The sequence below is a fragment of the Barbus barbus genome (genome assembly GCF_936440315.1).
Source record: "Barbus barbus genome assembly, chromosome: 45".
In the NCBI taxonomy this organism is placed as follows: domain Eukaryota; kingdom Metazoa; phylum Chordata; class Actinopteri; order Cypriniformes; family Cyprinidae; genus Barbus; species Barbus barbus.
In genome coordinates, this window is record NC_136723.1 from 20,534,468 (window position 1) to 20,555,083 (window position 20,616).

General features: G+C 35.1%; 1 protein-coding gene and 1 pseudogene across 3 annotated transcripts; both read right to left on the bottom strand.

The window, feature by feature from the left end:
- Window positions 1–1,391: 1,391 nt before the first annotated feature.
- LOC306863818 (carbonic anhydrase 4-like) lies at window positions 1,392–4,112 on the bottom strand (annotated as a pseudogene). The gene is made up of 8 exons: window positions 4,064–4,112; window positions 3,866–3,892; window positions 3,596–3,772; window positions 3,327–3,472; window positions 3,161–3,253; window positions 3,023–3,089; window positions 2,028–2,188; window positions 1,392–1,596 (listed from the first exon to the last, which is right to left on the bottom strand). The product of its transcript is annotated as a carbonic anhydrase 4-like (transcript).
- A 1,274-nt stretch (window positions 4,113–5,386) lies between these two features.
- On the bottom strand, window positions 5,387–20,376 carry LOC306863877 (integral membrane protein DGCR2/IDD-like). 2 transcript variants are annotated; one of them, XM_079407450.1, is made up of 11 exons: window positions 19,994–20,376; window positions 16,161–16,193; window positions 15,770–15,892; window positions 14,363–14,449; window positions 12,623–12,833; window positions 12,466–12,542; window positions 11,262–11,444; window positions 10,968–11,171; window positions 9,442–9,594; window positions 9,128–9,364; window positions 5,387–7,992 (listed from the first exon to the last, which is right to left on the bottom strand). In XM_079407450.1, the coding sequence occupies exons 1-11, from the start codon at window positions 20,067–20,069 to the stop codon at window positions 7,754–7,756; spliced, it is 1,623 nt and encodes a 540-aa protein (XP_079263576.1). In that variant the 5' UTR covers window positions 20,070–20,376; the 3' UTR covers window positions 5,387–7,753. The 2 variants fall into 2 exon arrangements, with proteins under 2 accessions (XP_079263576.1, XP_079263575.1); XM_079407449.1 differs by having other exon boundaries at window positions 10,968–11,444.
- Between the last annotated feature and the right edge of the window lie 240 nt (window positions 20,377–20,616).

Genomic DNA, 20,616 nt, shown 5'->3' on the forward strand with positions numbered 1-20,616 from the left:
CCTTTACTGCTAGTAAAGACTTTCAGCTATCATTTGTAAGATTTAGCTATTATTTGTAATGTATTTAATTTCTACCTGCATGGTTCACCATAGAAAAAAATAAATTCTGTTAGCAGTTCCTTAATTGTTAGTATATTTATACATCTATATATAGTACTTATGTATGTATATATATATATATACACATGTATTTTTAATAGCTACATTTACATAATATTTACAATTTAAATTTTTTCATCGCTCTGACAATATAACAATATAGTGCCGTTTAACATCTTGATTCTTGTTATATTACATTAGCTTAACTGGAAACAATTTCTAAGACAAAGTACAATGATTTACAGGCAAGTAGTCGATGATGAGGTCCACTTCAGTACATCAGGCTGAAATAGTGAGCAGCAGGGAATGACCTCACAAATTAGCAAACCTAGTAACCTGGAAAGAGACAGAAACGAGGGCTGTTTGTGTGAGTGAGCAGTGCCCCCAGTGTCAGTAACAGGATGTGAAGGGCATGAGCACTACCAACAACACGCTTGTGTGTGTGTGAGCCAGTCAAAATAGACAAAACACACCGATAACAATGTCATTTTTATTTCAACACATCATTTGTAAAAGAACACTTTGCACTTGAGTCTAACTATTGATAGCTTTGCTATTATATATACACATCAAATAGTTTGTCTCTTGAGGTAAGTTTGTATTTTCACAGAATAACTTCTTCATTGGTTCATCTACATAGGTGTACATACTTTAATAAGGTCATAAACTCCCCTTAAACTTTATTCAGCTTTATCTTTCTACTGTAGGTATCATTTTAAATGGCTTTTGTGTATGACTGGGAAAGGCTTTGCGTGATCAAGTTCAGTGTTAATGAGGGGAAATACGTAAATGGGGATACCCACTAAGAAAAATCACTCATCCGATAGCAGTCTGGCTGAAAAACTCAATGGGGTTGTTGTAGATGTGTGATCAAACGTGCAACTACAATTTGTTTCTACACACAAATAATTAGCACAATTGTTCTTGGCCAATTACAATGAATTATAATTCAATTTAAGGTCCCTCCTGTTCACAGCAAGGACGATAACTAGAAATAGTTTATTCTAATCCTAGGATAATAGCGAAGTCCACCAAAACAAGAACGATAATGACAGAGGAGCGTTATTGTTGGAAGCACCCCAGAGCTATTTATTTTCCAGCTGATGAACGATAAATAGAATGACATCCAATCAGAATCCACCTTGTGCATTTAAAGCGACAGACGACAAAACAGACCTTTATCGTTCTTTGGTGTGAATGGGCCTTTAGACATGGCTACTATCAGTGACTAGTCAATCATTCGCTATAGTGATGCTTTGAGTAGTTTTTGACACCTTATTTGAAGTGGACGTTTAATACTGTCGTTCTGCAATATGCAAAATGTTTAGAAATACAATAAATAAAAGAACATTAACAATATTAAAAATAGCAAGAGGGGAAACTCCATTGGTGAGCATCTTTGGACGCATAAACAGGCCGACCGTAGGTTGGATGGATGTGTCTGTAGTTGTTCTGCAGGTGAACCGTGGAATATATCCCTTTTACAAACAGCTCGAACTGTCAAAAGAAAGCAAATGTAAAAAAAAAAAAAATCTTTAATACATTTTTACAACAATTGCATAAATTTAAGATCTGCAAAACAACTACACAATCTGTGCAACTAAGCAAATGCAAATTGAAAGTGTGAGGCCTCATTGCGTGCAGCGTTATTGTGGCTGTAACAAACCGCCATACCGCAAATGTCTGCTATTAAACGTACGTGTTACTCATTTCGCAATATACAAACATATCGACTGTTTAATTCAATTGAATTTGGTGAGATTCCCTTTTAACTGCTGCTTTGCCATAACCGTAAATGAAGAATGTTTATGCTAATACCACTATAGCGCCCCCTTGCAGCAACACTGAAATTGCGTTGCATTATGAAATGCACAAAAAGAAAAATATGTTAGGGTATACATGTGTAGAGTATATTTTGGACACCTTACCTGAGCCCGTGAGATATAGATGGGTACTTCATACACGGTCCACAAAACCACCTGTGGACAGGGCGGCATTGTGAGGCTGCCGTGATAACGGTAATACTGCGTTAGGTTGTTCGGCGGTAACAGATTCATCAGAGGAAATGGTCTGATTGATTTTGTTTGTCCTACAAGAAAATTAAAAGATTTAGATTGACTTATATTTAGACATCTGCACATTCTTTTTTAAATGGAAGCCCTTTTCAACTACGAAAAAAAGGGAAAAATATTCATTGTGAATTTTCCTCTCATAATTCAGACTTTTTTCTCAGAATTGCAAAATTCCCAACTTTGAGACTAAAACGTCAGAATCGCAAGATGCAAAACTTACAGATACAGAATTTGACTGTTATACCGATTGCAATTCCGATCCATATCTCTTAATTCTGATTTTTTTTCTCATAATTCTGAATTTACGTCCCACAATTCTGAATTTTTTCTAAGAATTGTGATTTTAAATAGTGCAGTTCTGACTTTTTTCCTCAGAATTCTGAGTTAACACTTTGCAACTAAATTTATGTCTCACAATTCAGACAAATAAATACATAACTAGGGCTGGCAAATTGATTTATCGCATCTAAAAGGTTTGTGTTTACATAATACGTGTGTGTGTGCTGTGTATATTTATATGTATATAAATACACACATACATGTAATATATATTTATATTTATGTAAAATATAAATCTTATATAAATATGAAAATACATGTATACATGTAAATATTTTAAATTATATACATGTATTTGTGTGTACTTATAAATATACCAGTACACACACATTTATAATGTAAACAAACTTTTATTTTGGATGCGATTAATCACAATTATTGTTTGACTAAGCCCTAACACACATATATTTATATATATACATTTTTTATACTGTTGTGGAATTTCTTTTTATTTTTGGGGGGATTCAATTAATAATTATTTACATTAATTAAAGTTTACTGTCTCGACTAACCTTTGTAGGCGACAGAAGGAAGTGCATTTGAGATGGATTGGAAGTTTTCATTGTGCAAATATGTCACCTGTGGAAGAGTAATAACTATAAAATACAAACCTGTGGTCTCATACTACTTCAAATAAAACAATATCTTACATCAACGAAGACTCCAAGCACAGCAAGGCCAGTTGGGTCTTCAAGCGCAGACGTCAAATTTGGATGTGTAGATTTGATGTTGACTATGTGCATCTGCGCGCAAACGTTACAAAAAGTGTAAACATTATAAACAGCTTAGAGAAATGGACAAGGTGAAGCCCCAAACCTCCGTAGGAAATCTCAGATGGTCCAAGGTGTGTTCAGAACCGTTTGAAGACACACTTCCCCAATGGAAATGCAGTTGGATGGTGCGGTAAGTTCCAGGAAGCCCTCCGCCACTCACCTGCATCCCGTTACCCAACTCCAGCACAACTACACACAGAGACACGCCACTTTCAATTCCCACGGAGCACTTCAATAACATGCAGCTACACCTTGAAGACGCTTGGGATAAAAGTCTCCAAAACATCTTTCTGAAGGTCTGTAGTCACTTACCAGAGTGACCCTGGTTTGTCAGCCACTATTGACCTTTATGAGTCAAATTAAACCCCTCCAGGTGCAGAGAGTCCAAAGATTGGTTCTTCATCAGCAGATGGTCCAGGTTGATTGGAGAGGGATGGCTCTCCAGAAGAGGATGGCAAGAGGGGTAGTTATCTCCCCATGCATATGGATCTACCAAGAACAGTTTAATGTTGTTTTATGTCATAATTAGTTTGTCATTCTGAAGGAATTCCAACAAGAACAAACTACAGAACAAGCACTCACCACAGTGCTCCTCATTATAACAGAAGTCTGAGGGAAAACAGTTAAAACAATCTTTATCAAAGTCCATCAAATCACTTGTTTCAAAGGCATTGAACTTAATTCCTTAAAACTAAAAGTGAAAAATAACAGCTTTGGAAAGTCAAAGTTTTGCCCAAAGCAACAGAAAGGAAATGTATCAATGAATGATTCGTCACTCACCATCATCACTGTGTGCCACGGACAACATCAGCATCAGAAGTAACATCATGCCCTGAAAAGGAATCAAAATGTTCCCACTGGTCTTACACCACAAAAAATAGTAAATGCAAAGCAAACGGGGGTTTAAGTAGTGATCTTCTTGAATGGAGGTAGGATGTCAGGTTTTTTTTCTCTGACGCGTCGCTGCCGCTGCGCTCGTCCACAGTCTCACACAAATAACTTTTGCTGAACGAGGAACTAGAGAACCAACACTGAATATATGCAGTGAACAAAGCAGGGGCATTTTGTGTTATATATGAAATAATGCAAATGGAATGTTCAATCAAATGTGGGGAATTAACAAAAAGGATAAATTATCAAATATTTTAACAATAAAAATAACAACAATAATTACTAATATATATATATATATATATATATATATATATATATATATATATATATATATATATATATAATATTATTTTAATTATACTATTAGGATTAATGATAATAATAAATATTAGTTCACAGAGGTTATTAGTTTACTACCTTCTTTTTTTAGTTTAAAGAAATTTATACTTTATTTAGCAAGGATGCATTAAATTGATTAAAAGTGATTTCAAACAAATGCTGTTTCTATTTATCAAAGAATTCTGAAAAAAAAATAATAATATATATAATTATATATATATATATATATATATATATATATGTATATATATATATATTTATAAAAAAAATAAAATGAACCCACTAACATTCTACTTTTTTATTTTTATTTACAAAAAAACCTTGCTACACGTACTGTGTTCGAATAACCGAGACTTGTTACATCATTTACACATTAGTGCTCTTTTGTTGGATTTGATTGCTTCTATTGTGCTCATTTTAAGTCACTTTGGATAAAAGCGTCTGTTAAATGACTGCAATGACATTTTAAAATGTCTAAATACATTTTGGGACCACTGCGTACAATATGTAGTTCTTATGAAACAATGTATCTCGTGACAGTTGTGAAACAGTAAATCCTTTATTTGCAAATCTCACAACTATGTCACCGTTGTCCAATTTCTCAAGGAGCGAGAATTCCCAGGAGGCTTGAGGAACGGCTTTTACATCAGAGAACTGAGTGCTTCCTTACATTGGGGATCCCCCCCTTTGGCTCACATGACATTTAAGAGCGATGAATTTCCACGACGGACAGGGAGATCTCTGAGAACGCATTAAAACGTTCAAAGGAGTCATTCTGGATTCCAGTCATCACGCTCAAACGAATCAAATAACACCCGTTATGAGATCTCAACCCCAGTGATCTAAAACAAAAGGAACGCAAACATGACTGTCCTTCATGGTACAATTTATTTGGCATTTGATTAGATGTACATCTATTTCAAAGAAAAAACCAAAATCAAAAGCCCTCTGACAAAAAAAAGCAGTACATGACACAAAAAATAAAAAATTCAAGAATAATCGACAAATTCAACAACTTTTACATTCTACATAAAACATTTCATGATGCTTTTTTCCTTGTTGCACCACAAAGTCTATCTAGAAGAAATAATCTACTTTTTTTTTTTATTAAAAAAAGTTTGCAAATGGGAGGCAGGAAGAGAGGAGTCAGATGTGAATCGAACCTCGGTTTGGAGACGAGCGTCTGTAAGCATAGCAGAAATGAAGAGTACAACAGCAGAAGAGACGTCCTCTCTGCATGCGCAAAAGAGTAAAACATGCAACCGGAGGTCTGCTAAACATTCATGCCAACTTCTACATTACACACAACCAGTCCACATGTTTAACACACACACACACACACGAGAAACAAAAGCTGATGTTCACAGGATTGTCTGTGCTGATGAGACCCTGGAATTAAACGCAAAACAGACTATACAGTGAAAGAACATTGACCTGGATGACAAAAATGTCTTTATCCTCTATTTTTTGGCGCTGGTGATGGATCTTTAGAAACAGGGATCTGCTGGCTGACTTCACATTAATTCTCTTTGTATTTCAGCCCAACGCAGTAGGGCTGTGTGCTTTTCTTGTGCAAAAACATCTTTATCTTTGTACAAAATGCCTGATTGTCATTTAGTTTGGGCTTTTTGTTGCTTTTCCAGTCCGAAATAAATCATATTCCCTTATACAAAAAGCAGTGTTTGTATCAGTGAGCAACAATGCAGACCAAATCTAAATCTTAACACTCATAACGTTTATATTTGAGTACATAATTGCCATTTGGACGAAGTTTTTCCATTGAATGAATGAAGTAGTCATTAATTTGTAAATGACGCAAAAGAAAAAAGAAGCAGCGTTTTGCTCTTACATACATGTACATTTATGCGCTCATGCGTGCAAATATACGCTCACATTTACTTAGTGTCAAGTAACGAACGGTTGTTATCGGTGATTTACATCAAAATAATATTGAGCACGTGATTTACAGGTGCTGAAAATGAAAAACAGTCTCACACACACACACACACACACACACACACACACACACACACACACACACACACAGACCGACCATGAACGCAAACCTCATAATTCATCGTAGGCAAGTCACAGAAACACAGAAATCCTAACTCAGGATCTCAACAAGAAGAAATATCTATTTCAAACACCATGATTTGTTTCAGCACAAGGTTTGAGATCAGTTTGAGAGGCGAAAATGAGTGAGAATATTTATTACGCAAGTAAATGTTGAGCTTTTTTGTAGGTTACATTCTCAATTCAAAATGTATATTAGTGACAGACTTTCTGGATCAATCTATGAAGAAGTGACCAGATCATATTTCACCATTATGGTTATGAAATAAACGAGATGAGTTTGAAATAATGTGGACCACTGAATATTTTTGAAGTTTTGGTGTATTTGAGTTAAATGAAAGTAATGATGCAAGTACCTCTAAAGTATCTCTTATTTTTTTCTTTCGCTAAAAACGGGTCATTTCTTCACAGCTTTCATGAGATTCATTCTTTTAGACTTGAGCAAATGTGACTATGATCACACCAAAATCCATTTTGATGAAGTTCACCTCCTAAAAGAATTTCAAACACTTCTGACATTCTTTTCCAAAAACGAGGCGATGTATTTGCATCACCATGCCACAGCAGGACACTTAAAAATGGCTGAAACTCGTACCTCCATCTAAAAGAATCAAATGGTTTTTTTTTCTTCGTTTTTTGAGTTTGTGCTACTGATCTGACAGACAGAAAATGTAAAAACCAGACATCACAGAACTCCAGATAGTAACATGGTACCGCTCACATCTAAACGGATCCTTCCCGTAGAGATGACCACTCAAGGGGCAGTTTGGACAGAGCAGTAACGAGTCAAGGAAAAATAGCTTCTTTGTGGCAGGAAAGAGTTAGTGTGCGGGACACGATTCCAGTGAGAGAACGTCAGGTCGTCTCGATTACACCACTAAGGCCTAAAAAGTATGTTCGTCAACCGGTTCATTCGTTCAAAGTGTGGTGATGGACACGTGCCAGTGTAAACCTCATTGAGAGGTGCTCTATCGGCCCTCCACGACATCACCCAATGGCCGACGGGAGTATTTACATGTGACGCTCACGCTGAAAAAACGCTGAATAAAAACCCCAAACAATCGTCTTTTCGTTCGTGTCTGAAGTCGTTGCTCTGTACAGGAAATCTTCCTCGAGTCCTACATCCTCCAACATGTGGTAAGCACAGTCTGGACACGTACCCTACACCATGGTGCTGAGCGAGGGGCCGCTGCAGTCCGCTGTGGAGCTCTGCGTGATGCTGCTCTCTGATTCGCTGGGGGTGTCCGGAGACACCAGCAGTGTGCTGCTGTCGATGGAGTCCTCGCGCTCCTCCAGGGGCGCCGGCGGTGGGGCGGGGAGCGCCGGCTCGGGGAAATCCCTCTGAAGAGAGTTGGTCGCGCCGCTCATGTGACCAGTCGCGAGCGGAACCCCGGTCCGTCCTGAGGAGAGAACAGGAAGTGAACGAAGGGTCAACCAAAACTGCTGTCCAGTGTTCAACTAAAACTATTCAAAATCATTTTCATTGATTGAGATAAAGCCGAAATAACATGAAATACAATATTAGATGAAAAATGTAAGCATGCAAGTAAATGTAAAATTCTAAAAGAATTTTAATTTGAAGTACCACCACCAAACTAAAACTGAAGAAAAATGTTGCATTTAATAGAGAATTTATAAAAAAACAAATTATAATTAAAATAAGGTTACATAATTTACATAAAAAACAACAGAAAATTCAAAATTAATAAATTGAATTACTAAACCTGAAATAAAAATAGAGCTAAATAGAAATATAGAAATATTTTAAAAATAGAAAGCACATATCAAAAGGAATAAACCTTAAACTAAAATAAAAATACAAAAATTAAAAGCTATATTAATAAATATTATAATAGCATATAAATAATACTGAAATTGTATTTTCTTAAATAATTTAGAACTGAGCATAACTGCAAAAACAATTGAATGCATAACAGTTTTTTAAATAAATAAAAATATTTATGAATTCATTTGTTTGTTTATAAATAATAAAACACTTTATTTAAAACTTCAAATAAAAATTTCATGACCATGACTTTGTTTCAGTTTCCAGGAATTCACCACACCAATGAGCAATAATCAAGTGCTAAAGAGATTTACAATTCATGTCAATAGTTTGATTATAGCATTGTTATAAGCTAATGTTGTTGTTCTCTAATACATGAAAATCATTCACATACACACAAATATTGTTTAAAATGGTTATAATCGATTTGACTTTTTAAATCAACACCTTTCAGTATTAAATGCAATATAATATTCTCAACATTTTCAGGGGATACACTGCAAAACGCATTCTGGTTTTGCTTTATTTGCAAAAGATACAAATGATGATTCCTTACATACCATTATTAGGTATCTTAGAATATATAATAATAAAGTTGTCTAGGTAAGCAGCTCACTAAGTTTCGGATCAAAGCTCCATAAAGACTTTAAATATCATTCATTTGAAGATGATAAATCATTTGTTACTTGCATATATATAAAAAAGACATATAAATACAGCGTCTGTTGTTAATCTTTGTAAAGACATACTGAGGTCCATGTAGAGGATGCTGTCTGGGTTGATGGAGGCCTCGTATGAAGGAGGAGGGTCATCGGGGTGGTGGATATCTGGGTATTTGTAAGCAGCATAAGGGGGCGGAGGCTCCTGGAAGTGGAACGCTCCACCTTCACCATCATCAGAGAGGTGCAGAGGTGTCAGGCCCGTCCCGAACACATCTGGCCCGTAATCAAACCCAGGGACCCTCCGACCCAGATTAAAATGATGCACTGTGAAAGACAGAGATGATTCAGAAAAACGGCTCTTTATCATGTGCATATTATCAGATGATCACACGGGGCCTTACGGTTTCCTCCAATGAGGGTTTCGATGCGTTCCCGCCGGCGTTGCCTCAGTCTGTGCACCATGAAGAGCAGCAGCGAGAGGATGAGGAAGGACGAGATGCAGCTGACGATGAGCCGCATGCCGCTGGCCATAGAGTCAAACAGACTGCTGCCGTCTGAAACAAACAACACTAATGAGATTTACCACTACCAGACCACAACCGAGCAACTGAGACAATGTGCAGCAGTAATAGACAGACAAACGGAACATTTAGTGTGGAAACATTATCTAATAAAAAGTTCTAAAACTGAAATAATAAATTAAAACACATAGAAATGCTTTAAAAGTAAATCAAAATGACACATTTTGAAATAAACTTGAATAAACAAAATAAAAATAAATTAAATCTAAAAGCTAATTCAAATCATTAATAAAAACTAGATTAGCATATAGATAATACTAAACATACATTGCAAAATATTTTTAAATAAAACATTTCATATTTATGAATAAATAACTTTTATTTAAAAATTAAAATAAAAATGTAATATATGACAATGGCTTTCACCCCAGACCTTTTAATTGTAATTATTTGTTGAGTTTCCAGGAATTTGCCACTCAGATTAGCAATACTCGAGTGAAGTGCTCAAGAGATTCACAATTGATTCCAATAATTTGATTGTAGCATTTATAAACTAACTGATGCATAAAAAACAAATATTAAATATTGTATAGAATGGTTATAATTGATTTGACTACATTTAGCAACACTTTTCATGCAATATTGAAGTATTACTATCATTATTATTTTTTTTAAATGGTGTTACTGTTATCACAAGATCGCACTTTTGCCATCCAAATAATCTAAGAAACAAATACATTTAGTGCTAAAATTAGTAAAAAATAAATAAATAAAAAATACTTAATTTTAGTCTATTAAAGTAATGATAGCTTGCCACTTCAAACCTATTATGAGATTCTAGCTTTACAGTAAGATAAAGCAGAGTAGCTCTAGTGGTGAGACTTAGGAACAAAAATGTGACCCTGGACCACAAAACCAGTCATTTTTTTAAATTGAGTTTTATACATCACCTGAAAGCTGAATAAATAAGCTTTCCATTGATGTATGGTATGAAAATCTGGAATCTGAGGGTGCAAAAAAATCTAAATATTGAGAAAATCGCCTTTAAAGAGGTCTAAATGAAGCTCCTAGCAATGCATATTACTAATCAAAAATTTTATTTTTATTTATTTGTGGTAGGAAATTTACTAAATATCTGTATGGAACATGATCTTTACTTAATATCCTAATAATTTTTGGCATAAAAGAAAAATCAATCATTTTGACCCATACAATGTATTTTTGGCTAAATATACCCATGTTTCTCATGATTGATTTTGTGCTCCAGGGTCAAAAATAGATGCAAAATCACATATAGTGCACTTTTAAAGATTTATCTTCATTTAAAAGACATATCTGTCCCCTAATCATCAGCTGTAATACAGGGATTACATTCAAGCACAACTTTGAAGAGACTGTGACAGTACCGGGATCCAAGCAGGTGAACTTGCAACACTCTTTAGGGTCCTTGCGGAAATGCTGGCAGCCCTGCGGACGCTCACACAGGGCGGCCACACACATCTCCGGCTCGCCGTCATGGCACGTGCAGCTCAGACACGGGTCATCCCCTTTAGGCGTGAAATAATAGCCCTCGTTCACCACGTTGTCTTTGATGTCCACACACGTTTGTCCTGTTGAAGAAACCGGCCAGACTGATATCAGTACATTAGTACTAACATGAATAAAACTCCAGAATGCAATCAAACAGGGCTCTTCTGTACTTCTCTTGCAGAGGAAGGGGAATTTTTTGTAGCAGTTTTCAGCGTGCCAGCTGTGCAAGCCCCGCTCGTTCATGCTCTTGATCTGAAAGCGCTGCAGCTGGGCACAGAACACGTTATCCTGGGTTGGGTTTGCCCCCCCGAAATTAGCCAGACCCTCCGGAGGCAAAAACACCTGCATGGACCCTGTGAGGGAACAGTTTCAAACGCCCACAGATGTGAAAAATTCAATAGAAAAATCTAAATGCATTTTCTTCATAAATAAAGGAAACAGTTTAGCTTCCCCCAAAATTATTTACTCACATTTATGTTATTTTTTAACTGAAACTAGAACTAAAACTATTAAAAATCATGTGTTAATTTTTACCTTAAACTTAATTTAGTTTTTTTAAATGTTGCCTTGACAACTTTGTTGAAAATAAGTTACATCTGAAGTATTATAAGTACTAAAACAGAAAAAAAACTATTATAGTTATAATGAAAAAATTAAATACAAATTACAATTAATTTTTTTTTAAATGACAAAATTACTAAACCATAAATTAAAATGAAAACTGAAAATGCAAAATAAAAGGCAACTTACCTGAACTAAAATAAAATATAAATATTAGATGTAAACAAAAACGTTTTAAAAAGTTTTGTAAAAAAAAGAAAAAAAAAAGAGGAATATTGCCTCTGCAACTAACAGCAATAAAATAAGCAAGTTGAAGTACTATAATTATTAAAACTGAAATAAAAATAATAAAAGTACATTAATAGTACATTATATATTATTAAATCTAAAATAAAATTAAGAGAATATATATATATATATATATATATAAATAATGAAAATATAATAGAGAATTAAGTTCAAAATTAATTATTCGCTGAAATCAATCAGCGTTCATTACAGAAATAGTGAGGTTTGATCTTTTCAATGAAAGAAATTATCCATTTCACAAAGCCACCCTCAATGATTTGTGAAAACATTCAAGTGATTCAATGATCCAGTAACAATTAATTGTTTACACTAAGTTTTGGTAAGACCGCATAAGACTTGAAATATAGCGATCAAGTTATTAGGACTACTTTTATGGTTTTTTATTTTGGCAAAAGTGCCGAGCACAGCTCGGGTGCTCATTCGTTACAATAAAAACAGATATTCTTCAATTTTTTCTTTTTTTGTTCACTGTATTCCTTCAAATAAATAGAGGTGAATACCAACCTTTATATGCCACTTCCCAACGGCCCTCGAGCGAATGATTCTGGTTGGTAATGACATACTGATATCCCACCCAGAACCTGCAGTGATAAAAAACATCCACAGCGTTCAGAACTCAAAACCGTAAAAGCTCACCCCTTCCTCAGATTCTCACACTCACTTGCACTGGTCCTTTCGCTCGCACACTTTCTCGTCGAAGTCCACCTCGATCTTGAGGATGAACTGCAGCTCTTCATTGGTGCCGAACGTGGCGAGGGAGCCGTTGACCTTCTGACAGGTTTCCACCGCCTGCCAGTAGTTCTCGCTCCTCAGGTAGACTTTATAACAGCTGGCCGTTTTTTCATAGTGGTGCCAGCCGCTCGGACACTTCCCTGTGTTTAAAAATGTAGATATCATTATTTAAATTTCAAAATAATTTAATATTTATTTTTTTAATTCATTTTAAAATATCCCAATTTAACAATAATGGGCATTTTAATGGTATTTCTTTCTTCCACCACCCTACTGTTGTGTTCAATTATATTCATTCCATATAAATATAGTAAATAATACAAATATATATATAGTCTACAACTTTTGGGGTTTGAAGTTTGTGGTAGAGTTTCTTATGCTCATCAAGTCTGCATTAATGTATATTTTTATATATATATATATATATAAAAACAGTAAAAACAGTAATATTTTGCGCACACAAAATAAAAGCTTTTGTTTACATTATACATGTATTGTGTATATTTATTATGTATACATAAATACACACACATACAGTATATATTTTGAAAATATTTACATTTATATATTTATATTCTTATATTTTAGATTATATATAAATATATAAACAACATATTTTTGTGTGTGTATTTATGTGTGTACACATATCGTGTGTATTTATATATACATAATAAATATACACAGTGCATACATTGACGTATGGTTTGTTAGGAAAGGACAATATTTGGCCGAGATACAACTATTTGAAAGTCATGAATCTGAGGATGCAAAAAAATCTAAATATTGAGAAAAATCGCCTTTAAAGTTGTCCAAATAAAGTTCTTAGCAATGCATATTACTAATCAAAAATGAAGTTTTGATATATTTACAGAGGGAAATTCACAAAATATCTTCATGGAACATTATCTTTACTTAATATCCTAATGATTTTTGGCATAAAAAAAAAATCTATAATTTTGACCCATACAATGTATTTTTGGCTCTTGCTATAAATATACCCCCAGAGACCTAAGACTGGTTTTGTGGTCACATATTATGTAAACAAAAACGTTTATTTTGGGTGCGATTAATTATTTGACCACACTATTTCAAATGAAAAATAACTATTTTCTATTTTAATATATTTTAAAATGTAATTTATTCCTGTGAAAAAGTTGAATATTCAGCATCATTCCTCCAGTCTTCAGTGTCACATGATCCTTCAGAAATCATGGTAATATGCTGATTTATGCTGAATCCATTTTTTCCAGGATTCTTTGATAAATAAAAGTTCAACAGAACCGCATTTCTTTAAAACAGAAATTCTTTACTGTCATTACTGTCACTTTTGTTCAATTTAATACAACCTTGCTAAATAAATGTATTAATTTCTTTGAAAAAAACAACAACTTACAGACCCCAAACTTTTGAGTTGTAGTGTATATAATAAAGTGATCTAACAATAGTGAGATAATGATAACAATTATTTGCCCTTCTGTTGCACAGGTTAAGCTCTTATTTGCATTTATGATTTTGCACAACATTTATTAATTCGTTTTTTTATAACTGTCAATTTTGTAATGTTTCATGTGATTGCTAATGGAAACACTGACATAGTAATGCAATAGGAGCACATCTTCACAGCGTATGAAGAGTGTGAGTGTTTTAAAGAGATCAGGAAGGGTCTTACTGTTGAAGCGCACGGGCTGAGCGACTCCCATGACGTCCTCCACCAGCTCAAAACCATTGCTGTATCGATACCGCTCCTCCTTTATTGCTGCAACAGAACAAAACAAAGAATATTAGAAAGCAGCTTGAATGCAAAACGCATGTCCTCTTTAATAAGGCCAAAATATACTAGGCTGAAGCATAAATCATATGAGAAAATGATCCACATTTGTTTGGAAGGACATTGTTAATAATAAGACACTACAGGGTAGGTCATAGCATTGGTAGAATTGGTCGATCCAGCTAACAAAACCCTTCTGAATGATTTGAACTCATTGGTCTCATCCTCACTTCATCCACACTGCCCAATATAAAATCTGTGCCCTGAACCAAAAGCAGTCGAGTAACACTTGTGTAGGCTAATAAAAATGAAAAAAGCACAAAAGTACTCAAATTAAAACTAAAGATAAAAAATAAATAAGTAAAAGCTAAAAAAAAAAAGCTTAGTTCTTTAAAATTTTTACTACTAATAATAATAATAATTATAGATTTCAAATATTTCCACAAAACAACAGATTCAACAACAACATTATTATTATTTCAATATTTATTTATACATAATCATCATTACATTTTGAACGGTTTTAAAGATGAATCAACGCAAGTTCATTTTTGCTACTGAACTGAAGTTTATTTCATAGACACTATTAAAACATCTCAAAGTGTTTATAACTGTGTACCACGGCTTTAGATAAAATTAATGACTTTATTCAACTTATTTTCAACACATCAGCCCTATTGGACGACGCAGAAGAAATATGAAATGGCATCTTGCCAAATGTAAGCTACTGTATTTTATCTCCTGCTACTGAAAGTGTCACTGAAAGGTTTACGAGACTGCAAAGCCCATCATAAATCAGAGGAAGCGATATGAGCAGCAATCATCTGATAAAAACCGGCAAGATTAAAATCAAACAAACACGTCACTACCTCAAATAACCCCAAAATGTCCCAGTCTATGGGTTTACATAGGCTTCAACCGCTTCCTTATTATCTGGCAAGATATTCTTCAGCGTTTATGGGTTATTTTGTCCTGCATTCACGTGCTCGGTGTGTGACTCTGATCAGCAGTGCTTGAAGGAGCTACGAGACACAGATCACATGCTCAGCAAATCCGCTCACTAATTCCTGTTATCCCGTCCAAGAATCAGACTCTGAGCATCGTCTCTCAATCCGGGGGTTAAGACAAAGAAACCACAGCACACGGGCAAAACAAACCAAAACCCGGGGTGCCAAGCGCTGGCAAAATGACAGGACAAAACTCAATAAGTCTGAAGTGAAAGTGTTCCTCGTGCGGACATAAGAACAAGTGTGTTTTTACAGTGCATTGCACAAGAATGTGGCCTTGTGAGCGTGTGTGTGAACTTACTAGGACAATCTATCTCATCGCTTTTGTCATCACAGGCGGTCCATCCATCGCACTGCCAGGACAGAGGGATGCACTGCATTTTTCCGCTCCGGCAGGCAAACTGGCCAGGACTGCAGCGCAGGTCTGAAACACAGACAATACACTGAGCCAAACTAATCTAGAAAGACAAAAGCTGCAGCAGAGACTCCATTATGTGCGATTACAAACAATCATGATTTATTATGCATCAGGGAAAGTCTCCAAATTTAGCTGAAGAACCGTTCCATGTCATCAGGGACATCAGTGTCAATGTCAGGCTTAGCCAAATAAGACTCAAACAGTGTCAAAGTCAAACCGAACCAGCAGGAAACGCTCAAGATAATTTGTAGGAATTCCAAGGATCGCAGCTTACCTGTCAACAGTCTGGCCAGAGCGAGCCGTGGACCTGCGGGGGGGTGAGAGAGGGAGATTGAGTGATTCCAGCTATATAACATTACCTAATCTCTTAAAGGCTCAAGAGACAGTCTGTCTCCTGGTTAGCAGGGTGTAAACAACAATAGATAGTACTGATACATCCGCATTTGCAAACAAAAGTCAATTCAAGTGACCAGAAAGCTCTTTATTTTGCATTTAGAAAGCATTTATTTTATTCATATGTGAGCTTGCAAAAGCCATACAAATTTGAAATTATATTTTACTTCAAGAAAGCAAAGCATGTTTTAGGATAAATAAAAAATGTAGACAAAACAAATTCTTATTAACCCTCTGGAAAAAAGTATAATAATAAATCATAAATATTAAAAAATAATAAATATACTATGCTATACGACGTTATATTCTTTTACATAATCACATTTATAAAAAACACATAGGAAAAGCTTGAGAACTTAAGATTAAAATTTGCATTAAACCATAAAGTCTATTTAATAACTACATATAATATATATATATTAATTACATTAAGCATACAATAAAAGACTATTATATGACATTTAAGAATAATTACATAATTTATCACATTTGTATTATTCATTTTATTAAATACTTAAATGTAGCTTTAGGCCTACTACAAATAATAATATTACTTTTATATTTAGATTTATTATAATGTAATAAATTATAGTATTTAGGCTATTACATAATTACACAATTTATTATATAACGTGCATTATCATTATTACTGATATAAATTAATTTTTTACATTTAATTGCTTTTTTTACATTGTGGGGACAAGATTTATGTCCCTATGTGCAAAACAGTTTCTAAATCATGCTGTTGTTTTTTTAAATGTAAAAATGTTAAAAAATAATGCTTTATCGTTTGTACGATATGAAAATCATTATGTCTATGGACAGTCGTCATAAATGCAAAAACCTGTGTTTGCATCATTTTATACACACTTTAAAGCCATCTAATATTATAAATAAAATAATTTCTGTTATCTGATGTTAGCAAACACCCAATTAGCTTGATCCTCCAATCCACCAAACAATCTCTTGAGAAAATGAAGCAAGCTACAGACAAACAAGTCACGTTTAAAAAGAGCTTCTCTTCTTGGGAGGTCCAGACATTCAGACGTTCAATCAATCACCTGTCCAACCCTTGAGTCTAAAGTTATCCTAAAACAAACACAGCAACACTGAGATGCCTTCAGAAGACCAGTGTGTTCTCTACAAGAACCAGATGTGCACCACATTCACCGCTGCAGACAGTAAGACCATTGTGAACAGGTGAACACCTGTTTGACTGATAAAAACCTTCTCCATGTGCCCATAACGTCCAGTGATCAGCAAAATAGTACCAATAACCCATTTGGGATTTTAAGTTAAAATATAAAGGAAAGTTAAATATTAAATCATATTAAATATTTAAGTTAAAGGAAAATAATCGTCGACTGTCCTATTTTGAGTAGTTTGTACATGTTTTGAACATGCATCACACTTCAGAGTTCGTTCTGCATTAAAAAGTCTTTGGGTCAGTAGTAAAAATATGCAAGAGTCTCCTTTACTGTTAACATCACAGTGATCATGTGTAATATTATGCACTTTTAACAAGAGCACACACCGAGATTAAACACCAGCTGTGGGTTTATTTGATGAGATTCAACATGGAGACAGACCAACCCATCCTGCCCTCAAAACAAGTGCACATAACCTGGGCTTCGCTTCCCCATGGAAATTAAACACAGAAAAGCACATCACAGGCCATTAACCTAAATACTGCCCTATTTATTTGATCCATTGGGTTTCATTGCATCACCTTATATCAATAGGATTAATAAACCTCCCGTCTAACAGAGGAATATCAGAACAGACACCAGCAGAACATCGGTGCTCTGATGTTTCCCCGTCCAGAGCGTTCTGCTTGATCTGTCTGCTCCTGTATTGATCTGTGGCCTACCAGAAACACTAGATTGACTGCAAATGGTTGGCATGTATGGCAAGTTGTTTATACATTTATTCCTTACAACCCACAAGCATCTATTTTAGTGTATTTTTCATTACTAGAAATCCAGTGGTGACCAGTAACTTTAGATTTTCGGCAACTAGAATCTTTCAGTTCCACTAGCAACCATTCATTACATACTAGTATTGGTTTCATTGCAACAAGTCACTATCCTATTACTAGTGACTAGTAGCATTTACGAGATGCAAATTGTCATTTATTGTATGAGAATCTGTGAGCATATCAACTATTCACTTCCAACTAGTCTTCTAATAGTTACTAATACTTATTTCAGTTTTAATATAGTGCTTATTTAGAGGGTGTTTACACAACGTTTTCGACTAAAGCAGAATTTTTTAATGCGTTTTGGCTGTTTATTTACACGACAATGTCGTTTTGGGGGCCTGAGAATGCAAACTTTTGAAAACAGGTTTCTGATGCTGTTACTGTCTCTGTGTAAACTACAAAAATTTAAATTTGTGAAAAAGTGACATCATGCGCATGCGTATTACATGTTTACATATACGTACAGACGCATAGTGTTTATGTAGTGAGATCAACAATTAGTGGCCTGGCATGCATAATACAGCATTTTTAGTTGTTTTTGTAGATCTGTGTGTTTTGACGTGTTTCCATAGGGATTTAAAAAAAGTTTTGTTACTGAATATGTAGTGCATGTAGTTAAAGAGAGTAGGGAGACTGATCATTAGCAGTGCTTTATGGGAGTGGGCGGTTCTTTTGGCGCCATTTGTTTCTCTGACTGGTGCTGATTTCTTTGCATAATCATGGATAATATAGTTTTTCCAACAGGAATTCCTCTGTTAAACTTTAAATTATTTGGGATGATGACTTCAGCAAAAGCATATTCCATCAATAAACAACTTCAAAGCTCACAGTCTGTTTGCTAAGGTTTTTAAGTTATCGTTAAAGCTGCAGTCCATAACTTTTAGCGCTCTAGCGGATAATAAACATAATTGCGTGTGTCTTGCGAAAGAACATTGTAGCCTGATCTACTTCTCTCTGTTTATGTCTATGACGAATCACGCAAGTACTGGGCTACTCCGCAGCGGTTCCTACCCAAACCAGTCTAAAATAGTCCAAATATTAACACTTATTATAGGTGTACCGTAGTGATTCAGGACAAGCCAAAAACAGGGTTTGGAAAATGGATTCATCGTGTAGTGTATTCGCTAATTATATACATTTTGAAGACAAAAAAAGTTACGGACTGCAACTTTAAAAATCAATTTCCCTATTGAGAAAATGACTGGGATTTTTACTTCAGTTGCGCACCACTGGAATAGATATCCATAAAATACTAGGACTAGTAAAACTGGAACAGGTACCAGAAATAACTTGAACACCAGTTGGAAGTAAATAATTGGGTTCACCAGAGATGGCAACATTTTGCAATTTGTTACAAGTAACAACGGAATAGATAGTTGGTGTAGTGACTAAAAGTAATGGGAATACGTAAATAATTAAAAAACATATTCCATGAAGTTTTAAGTAATTAATGTTAAAATAGCTTGCCACATAGTATGTAATACAAAAGGCTTAAAGCTAGTAACATAAACAGATACTATGTAGTTTTCAGGATTAAATATTAAAACAGCTTGCCATATGCAATGCAATAAAGCTTAAGAAATGCATCAAGGTAATAATAAATTGATAAAGCTGTAGTTAAAGGCCCTGATGGCCTGCGAAAGAGCCTCTGCAGCTCAGCGTCTGTTCATCCCCTTCATGACCGAATACAAGCAGAGCTGCAGCAAATGCATTGATTAAAGCAACACCTTTACCTGTCCGTGACGGATCTGTTACTGTCAGAATGAAGAGGAGAAGCACAAAACCACCGCTGTCAGCCTTCGGCAACATTTATCCTCCATTCATAGTATCTTACACCGGAGAAAATGTGCGAGAGAAAATGCAGTTAAAGCAGCAGCAGCCGATGTAACTTAAGAGAAATAAATCACAACGAACAGCTGATTCCGCTTGCTGTGTATATTCCGTCGATCAGAAATAAGCTTCGGTACTCGGATGTGTTGATTTCAGTTGGCTAGGGTCGGGATATAGTGTCATATTCCATGGCTGTTTCCTCTGGCTCGGGTAACGGGTTTAGGACGGATATAAAACAAGATGGCTCCGCCACCGACCCATCAAAACAATCCCAACCATGTTCTCCAGCCCACAGACGGGAGGAGGCGCTTAATCAACCCCTCATAATAATACATGCATGACATTTCCTTCATGTCTCAGTGTTCACACGGATGTTTCATGGAATATTACACTCAGGCAGGCAAAGGTGTTTTAAGCGCATTTGTTTTATTGCAGCCAGGATAAAAACTACTGTTAGCACTACAGGGCCTAAAACCCTGTATATTCATTCATATAGGCTACTCTACTGTTTGGGACCAGTAATTAA

Coding starts and splice junctions, on each gene's coding strand:
- LOC306863877 (XM_079407449.1), bottom strand. CDS start 20,069: ATGTTGCCGAAGGCTGACAGCGGTGGTTTTGTGCTTCTCCTCTTCATT. Junction 16,194..19,993: donor AACAGATCCGTCACGGACAG/GTAAAGGTGTTG, acceptor ACCCCCCCGCAG/GTCCACGGCTCGCTCTGGCC. Junction 15,893..16,160: donor TCTGGCCAGACTGTTGACAG/GTAAGCTGCGAT, acceptor TCTGTGTTTCAG/ACCTGCGCTGCAGTCCTGGC.